Raw genomic sequence first — 8,218 nt, forward strand, 5'->3', positions numbered from 1 at the left:
GGGGCGTCTCAGGAGAGCAGAGCAGAGGGGCAGAATCCCCTCCCTGACCTGCTGCCCACGCTGCTTTGGATGCAGCCCAGGACACGGTTGGCTTTCTGGGCTGCCAGCGCACGGTGCCGGCTCACGTTGAGCTTCTCATCAACCAGCACTCCCAAGTCCTTCTCCTCCGTGCTGCTCTCAATCCATTCTCCGCCCAGCCTGTCCTTGTGCTTGGGATTGCCCCGACCCACGTGCAGGACCTTGCGCTTGGCCTTGTTGAACTCCATGAGGTTCTCACAGGCCCATCTCTCCAGCCTGTCCAGGTCCCTCTGGACGGCATCCCTTCCCTCCAGTGTGTCCACCACACCACCCAACTTGGTGTTGTCAGCAAAAAAGGTGGCCATGCTCTGTTACAATTTCTTCTTCGATGGGACCTTTGTGATGGTAAGATCTGCATTGGCTTTCTGGCCCATCTTCCCTCCACATCTGGTATGATTGCTTCATACCTGGAATGTGATATCCACTAAATAAGCTTTATTGGATGTGGAACCACATGGGATGCTGACAAACGGGTTTTCGGCGCTGATCTCCAAGAGCAGTCAAACAACACAGCGATGGGCTGTGTCAGCAGCCAGGACAGTGTAAACCTCACCTCATCTATGGTCAGGAAAGAACCAGTTCATGGAACTGGGGCATTGAAGAGTGGATCTGCACGGCTGGTTAGCTCTCTGTGTACTTGGAGCACCTTCGCAGATGGGCTGAGACACTTCAGACTACCAGACACTGAACAGGAGATAAGGATGCACCTTGGGGAATGCATTCAACCTTAGCTACCGGGGAATAAAAGAGATGTCTTGTGTCGCTGAGTAGGACAGTGATCCAGATCTGGAAGGACTAGGAATGTGCCAACAGTTGGAGATTCTGGTAGTATCTCTTCCTCGTCCTGCCGTTGTTTTGATCTCAAGGCAGAACAAGGCAGAAACTGGCACTGATGACCCTGATCCCTTGAGCATCAACTGTTCTAGATGTCTGGAGTACTGCTGAGCCAGCACAGTATTTCCCAGGGCACTGAATCATCTCACCCACTTGGCCTTCTCCCCCAAAACCCTCTGTGATGGTTTAATGCAGTCACCAGCAGCTCAGGGTCAAAATGGTTGTTCTTATGTCGCGGCTGATGTGCCCTCCGTGCCAGGTAAGATGTCTCTATCAGCCATCGTGTGACTTTTGGCCTCTGAATCCTGTGGTTCTCTGGTCACAGGTGGAGCCTAACCCTCACCCTTCTTCTCCTGTAAGCTGTAACCTCTTCTCTGCTGAAACAGCAAGAGTTTCATTATCTCCTGTGGCCTGTCATGGTCCCTCAGCTAAAATGCCACCACTGATATAGTCTGACCTGGCATTAGTGACAGCCGCAGCCGTCTCCGAGTCGATCGGCTCTAATCCTGTGATTCATGGTGGCCATCTCAACCCCTAAGACCTGCCACGGCTCTCCTTCCCCCTTGGCCACCCTCGTGTCCCACCACAGCACCCATTCCCTTCCATGGCTGTCAACCTCCTTCCTAGCAAAGCCAGCTGTGATCCTCCACCAAAAAAAATAATCTTTCCCTGGCATGCTGCAGGTGAGTAGAGGCAGGACCTCAGGGCTGGCTCTGCCCCAGCTCCCTACGTAGATGCTGTCCTTGTGCCCGGCCGGCTGGAGCAGGCTCCTCGTCCCTGCCGAGGACAGGAGGTGCTGGCAGGTAGGAGGTAGGTGCGGTTGGTGGCCAGGAACGGGTGACTCACAGCGGGATGGAGGTGCTTGGGCTTCGTGTCTCACCAATGTTCCTTCCAGAGGAGCTTTTTGGGCAGCAAACGCAGAGCCCGGCTGCATCTTCCTGCTCGCCGGGAACCCACGGCCGTGGTCTGCCGCGCTCGGAGCCCGACTCACCACCTCTGCTGTTGTCCCTCCCCAGGCAGGAGCTCGGCGCGGGATCCGACGGGATCCCTCTCCCCTGACTCCGCCGGGGCTCTCCCCGCGTGCCGCGTTCCTCGCAGAGCACGCCGGCACGGCCCCGCTTCCTTTGCAGCTACGTTATTTTTCGAAGACTGGAGAAGTTGTTTTTCTCTTTATATATATATATATATATTTTTTTTTTTTGTCTAATGGATTTCCTGTTTTTAATACAATTGAAAGGGTCTGAAATCCACGCTTTAGATTAACATATGCCAACTAGATTAGGGCTAATCAGGGGGCAGGTCTGAGCAGATGCAGCGCGGGGCCAATCCCAGACCTGATTACAGTATCTCGGTAGTTTAATCGTCTCTCTCCCAAGGGCGATCATCTCTGCTTTAATGCACAGCAGACTTTCCAGCCCTCTCCTCCTTTGGGTCGTTACCACCCCTGGCAGGAAGGCCGCTACGTCAGACGCTGAGGCGATTTAGTTTAATCCCATGCAGAAAGGGAGCTGCGTGTCGCCGGCTCTCACGGAGAATTCCCTGCTCTTCCGTGCTCTCCAAGAGGTGGCCAGCCTTGGCTAAACCTTGGGGGATGGGAACTTGTCCTTTCTAAAAAAGACCCCCTGTTGGGTCTTCAGGTCTCACTGTCTTTTGATAGCACCCGTCTTTGGCAGCAGTCCTACCCTGGCCAACGTGCTCGTTTGAACACTGTGGAGGGATCAGGCTTTTAACGTTGCACGCTCTATGGTCCGTGAGGGTAGTGGTGACTCTGGTCTTTGAGTTGGCCATGGGTAGTAGACTGTCATTTGAGAACTCCAGCAGTCTCCTAGAGTCATAGAATGGTTTGGGTTGGAAGGGACCTCAAAGATCACCCAGTTCCAACCCCCCTGCCATGGGCAGGGACACCCTCCACCACACCAGGTTGTTCAAAGCCTCATCCAACCTGGCCTTGAACACTTCCAGGGATGGGGCAGCCACAACTTGTCTGGACAACCTGTTCCAGTGCCTCACCACCCTCAATTTCTAGCTCCTTTGAGTTAGAAACCCAAGTAACCCAAAGAGCTTAGTTGGGTTGTTGGTCTGGAGTGAGGATTTTAGGTGCATCTCAGGCCACATCTCCAGATCTGTGCCAGCACCTGCTTAAACTGGGATGTGCTACATTTGCTTGAAGGGTCTGATAGGAGATTTTCTTCAAGAGGGCTGAGCGTGAACTCTCATTTCAGTGTTTTGGTGCCTAAAACTCCCATCTATTAGAAAGCATCCCGGGAGGTTCATACCTTCTCCTGACTCCACACCGCTCATCGCACCAGGACAGCAGTTCCTCGGTCGGGCCGTGAACCGGATGAACGTGGCCGTAACCCTTTTGGCGTGGGGCAGCCCTTTGGCTGGAGGGATCAGGAAACTTTCCTCCCCGCAGAACGCTTTCAGATCCCAAAAGGAGGGACGCTGGAAGGACTGCGAAGCGCGCCGCGCTCCGCCGGGGTCACCCACCTGGTCAGCACGATTAACTCCTAAGCTTTCCTGTCTGTACAGTAAGTTATCCGAGGACACCGAGCCGCGCTCCGCCGCCTCGTGTTATTAAACGAGTGCCCTTGGCGGGACGGAGGTCATCTCATCCTTCACATCACAATATCCTCAGGGACCCCGTTGCTTCCTTGTCGCCCCGCTTGGCGTTACCTCCCTAAGTGGGACACTCCGCGTTTGCCGCAGCGGTGATTTCCTCCGTGGCCAAAAAGGTGCCCGAAGCTTTGCCAGGGGGCATCTGATCCCTTTATGTAGCTGAGCCGTCCTTGGGAGAAAGATGTTTCCAACTTTGCTGGACCCATCCATGATTGGGGAAGGGCTGAGAAACTTGGTTTGCTTTCCTTCATCTCTGTTATATGTCTCCTATATACGTGTGTGAGTGCCTATAGCCAGTGCCTAGAGCCAGTATGGAAGAGTTTTAGGGAGGAGAAGCCAAATTTTATCCCTTCCTCAGCCCCAGCGTTCCCAATTCTGGGCAAATCAAGAGGAAAAAGACGTTTCAGAAGCATGTTCCTCGTCTGTGGGTGACCACTGATCAGTTGTGGGGAGCAATCTCTGCCTCCAGCAAAACACAGCCTGAGAAGGTCAGCTGTGCAGGTACCTGCTGTACCATCTTGGCACCTTCTTTGGGTTCCTCCTCCAAAAATTTCTTATTTCTTTCCTCTTTAACCTTTTTCTCTCTTCCTGCGGCTGGACAGCCCCATGGTACGGGCTGAGCTCCCACGCTGCCACCCAGCCCTACCCCATCTCATCCCCGCTTCCATCCCATGTGGAGCTGTGGTGGCTGAGGCGAGGCCACCAAGCCACAAATAATTACACCAGCACGGACACTGCCGCGTGGGAGGTGGGTGTCTTCCCCCATTGTCGGCTTTCCGTGCATAGAATCATGGAATGGTTTGGTTGGAAAGGACCTTTAAAGATCACCTAGTCCAACCCCCCTGCCATGGGCAGGGACATCTTCAGCTAGATCAGGTTCCTCAGAGACCCATCCAACCTGGCCTTGGATGTTGCCAGGGATGGGGGCATCTACCACCTCTCTGGGCAACCTGTGCCAGTGTTTCACCACCCTCATCATAAAAGTATTTCTTCCTTATATCTAGTCTAAATCTACCTTCTTTTAGTTTAAACCATTGTCCCGTGTCCTGTCACTTCAGATCCTCCTAAAAAATCTGTCCCCATCTTATAAGCCCCCTTTAGGTACTGGAAGGTGCTGGAAGATCTCCCCGGAGCCTTCTCTTCTCCAGGCTTAACAGCCCCAACTCTCCCAGCCTGTCTCCAGAGCAGAGGTGCTCCAGCCCTCGCATCATCTCCGTGGCCTCCTCTGGCCCCGCTCCAGCAGCTCCATGTCCTTCTTGTACCGAGGACTCCAGATCTGAACGCTGTGCTCCAGGTGGGAGTACTCCAACCATCCAAAGGATCATCTCCGGAGCAGCACTCCCCGTGTCCAACGCAGCCCCCAAACCACCGGGGAACACACCACGGCCCGTGGCCGCACCAGCCACATCCCTCCTGCTGCTCTCGCTCCTCTCCTTCCCTCCCAACCTCATTCCTCTTTGGTTTTTTTTTTTTTGTCTCCACAGGTCTCGTCCAAATCCCCGTCAGCATGTACCAGACGGTGGTGACCAGCCTGGCCCAAGGCAATGGCCCCGTTCAGGTGGCGATGGCACCCGTTACCACCAGGATAGCGGACAGTGCCGTCACCATGGACGGGCAGGCGGTGGAAGTGGTGACCTTGGAACAGTGACGATGCCCAGAGCAGGATCACGGTGATTTTCCTCGTCTCTTAACGCGAATAATTTTTTTATGCGTCTCCAGAGATGCAATCAGGTGGCACTTGAGTCTCCCGGCTTTGGAAGCGAAGGTTTTGTTAACTCTTTTTTTTTTTTTTTTTTTTTAAAAAGGAGGAAAAAAAAAAAAAAAAGAAAAAAATCTGAATATTAGCAGAGGATGTGTGTTAAGTGCGTTTTTCCAGCGCCACTCTGCTCTCGTAAGGGTGAGAAGCCAAATTGTGACAGGACTTTCACTCCGAGGAGATTTAAGAGAAAACAAAAGGAAATAAAGGAACTCCTCAGCCCCCGATTTCCCCCGGCGTGGGACGGAGCAGGGTGGGCTCCGAGGCACGGGGGGAGCACGGATGTTCTCGGCCGGAACCGCTCCGGCAGCATCGCCGGCACTCCCGGGCTGCGCCGGCGTCTTCGTCCGCGGCAGCTCCTGGGGACGACCCTCCGCACTTGGCAAATTAGGTTTCAAAGATTTTAACGTGGATTTTGTATTAAAAACCAACCAAACAGACAAGCAAACAAACAAAAAAAACCACAACAAGAAAAAAAAAAAAAAGGAAAAGAGTCCGGAAAAGGCTTCTCTCCTGGGAAAAAAAATAAAATGCATGTGTGACTGCAAGGGGGTGGCAGCCTCTCGAAGGGATGATGCTCCTCCAGGAGCCCGCGCGACTGCCGCCCTCCCCGCGCCGGCGAGCGGGGCCACCGCTGCCTTGGACGACCGTGAGCGCCACGGCGGAGCATCCCGGGGAGCATCCCGGGGAGCCTGGCATCCCGGGGTGCATGGCATCCCGGGGAGCATGGCATCCCGGGGAGCATGGCATCCCGGGGACCGTGGCATCCCGGGGAACATGGCATCCCGGGGAGCATCCCGGGGAGCCTGGCATCCCGGGGACCATGGCATCCCAGGGAACATGGCATCCCGGGGAGCATCCCGGGGAACATGGCATCCCGGCCGCGCTCCGCTCCGCTCCCCGTGCTGCACACTGGAGACCCGTTCTTACTTCTCTGCTCTCGAAACGTACCTGCCATTTTAGAGCTCTTTTTTTTTGTGTGTTTTTTTTTTCTTTATTATTATTATTATTGTTATTATTATTATTACGTCATGGTTTTGTGGATCTGGAAATGCCTCTGCAGGGGCTCTGGCTGTGTGTCCCCCCCCCCCCACCCCACTTTCCCTTGCCAAAGAGCTGCCTTGGGCTCGTCCCGGTCCGCGCTGCCATCCCCCAGGACCCCGCGTCCTCCGCTGCCCATCCCCGCAGAGTCCGGTCACCGCAGGAGAAGCATCGCTTGAAGGTCGCGGTGGGGCTGAGCACAGCCCCTTCCCCTCGGGGTCTGCCCCCCCAGAGCCTCCCAGTCCCCCCACTGGTCCTGCCCTACGTGGATCTCCCAGCGCAGCTCTGCCACCGCTGGGGCCTTTTGATCCCCATCACCCAAAAACCTCTGAAGGAGGGTTAAAAAAAAAATAAAAAAGGTTTTGGGGGTTGTTTTGGGGTTTTTTTTGGGGGGGAGGGTGGGGGGGGGCGAGCTTGACTTTCCCTTGGGCCAAACCCTCGTGTCCCAGCGGCAGCGCCCGGCCGGACCCTCCGGCAGCCCCAGCCCCGCCGCGCGTGCAGTTGTGCATGGTATTTAATTTTTGATTTTTTTTTTTTCTTTTGGTTGTTGTTTTATTATTTTTTTTTTAAATTGTTATTTCCAAGTGGCCATTAACGAAGTTCTCCGCGTCTCGCTCCGCCTTCGAGGAAGTTTTTGGATTCTTGTATTTACTTGTTTTATATTGGGGGGGGGGGGAAATATCAAATGTTCTTTGTATACATTTCTTCTGTACTTTTAACGAGGGAGGGAGATCTTTCCATAGAAACAGTCCTGGCTCTCCAATTTATTATTATTTTATTTTCTTTTTTTAATTATTATTTTTTTTATTGTCGTTGTGAAGATGTCGGTGGCTTTCACGTCAGTGTTTCTTTGGCGACGAAATGACGTTCTTTTAGTCCGAGAGGTTTCCCCACCTTCCCCTCCCGCCCCCCCCACCCCCCAAAAAAAGACAAAAACCAGGCAAGTAGCAGAGCATGGACCCCCCCCCGCCTTGTTTTCCCGGTGTCTATTATTGCCTCGTTCAATAAATTGTTACAAATGTGTCTACCCCTGCGTCCGGCTCACCTGGTTTGGGATATTTTCATAGATTCATAGATTCATAGATTTCTAGGTTGGAAAAGACCTTAGAGATCATCGAGTCCAAACATCCCTAATCCTAATTTGGGGGGGGTTGGTGTATCCCCCCGTCCCTCCCTACCTGGGGGTGTTTCGGTGCCCTCCCCACCCCGGCTCCGCTCTGCCCTGCTGGGACTGGAGAGGAGCTGGACACGACCGCGATGATTTTGGGGCTTAATTCTTCCTTTGGGCAATTTATCTCGTTCCTTTTTCCTCTTCCAGCAGTGACCTGGGGCTGGGTGGCAACTGCGGGCAGGGGGGTGCTTGAGCATCCCACCCCCCCCCCGTGCTCCCACCCAGGGGCTGAGCTGGCTTTTGGGTTGAAATCCTTAGTTTTCAGCTGCGGCAGCCGCCGCTGAGCGCGGGCGCCGTCCCCGGGGGGTTCCCGGGGTGCGTTATCCGGGGCGCGGAGCCAAGGAGGAGCCGGGAAGCGCCGCGCTGGCTTTCAGCAGCTTTATTCGAACACCGGCGAGGGACGGTTGCGGGCCCGGCGCGGTGAATCCTGCGGGTTTCTTGGAGAGAAAAAAAAATAATAATAAAAAAAAAGAGCAGAGGAAAGCTGGGAATAGGGACAGACGGATGGAAGGAAGGAGAGGAGCAGCATCCAGGGATGCTCATGGCCCAGCTGGGAGCAGATCCCTGGCCAAGCTCTACGTCTTCGTACATCGACGATGCAGCAGCTGCTGGGAGGGTGACCTGGGGGGGTCCGGGGACCCCTGGGACATCCCCCAGCCAGCCTGGGGTGGCCCGAAGGGGCCCGGATCCGGCAGCATGGCTGCGGGGGAGGCAGCTCG

The 8,218-nt window shown here is 54.6% G+C and overlaps 1 protein-coding gene across 2 annotated transcripts in view; it reads left to right on the forward strand.

Annotated features, from left to right (window-relative positions):
* NRF1 (nuclear respiratory factor 1) overlaps positions 1-5,375 on the forward strand; it is a 78,658-nt gene extending 73,283 nt beyond the window's left edge. For both annotated transcript variants that reach the window (XM_086609915.1, XM_086609916.1), the window contains one exon: positions 5,016-5,375. In XM_086609915.1, coding sequence (XP_086466041.1) covers positions 5,016-5,179 — 164 coding nt within the window. In that variant the 3' untranslated portion in view covers positions 5,180-5,375. The remainder of the gene's footprint in view (positions 1-5,015) is intronic.
* The last annotated feature ends 2,843 nt before the right edge of the window (positions 5,376-8,218 follow it).

The sequence above is a fragment of the Tauraco erythrolophus genome, chromosome 4, assembly GCF_009769465.1.
Source record: "Tauraco erythrolophus isolate bTauEry1 chromosome 4, bTauEry1.pri, whole genome shotgun sequence".
NCBI lineage: Eukaryota > Metazoa > Chordata > Aves > Musophagiformes > Musophagidae > Tauraco > Tauraco erythrolophus.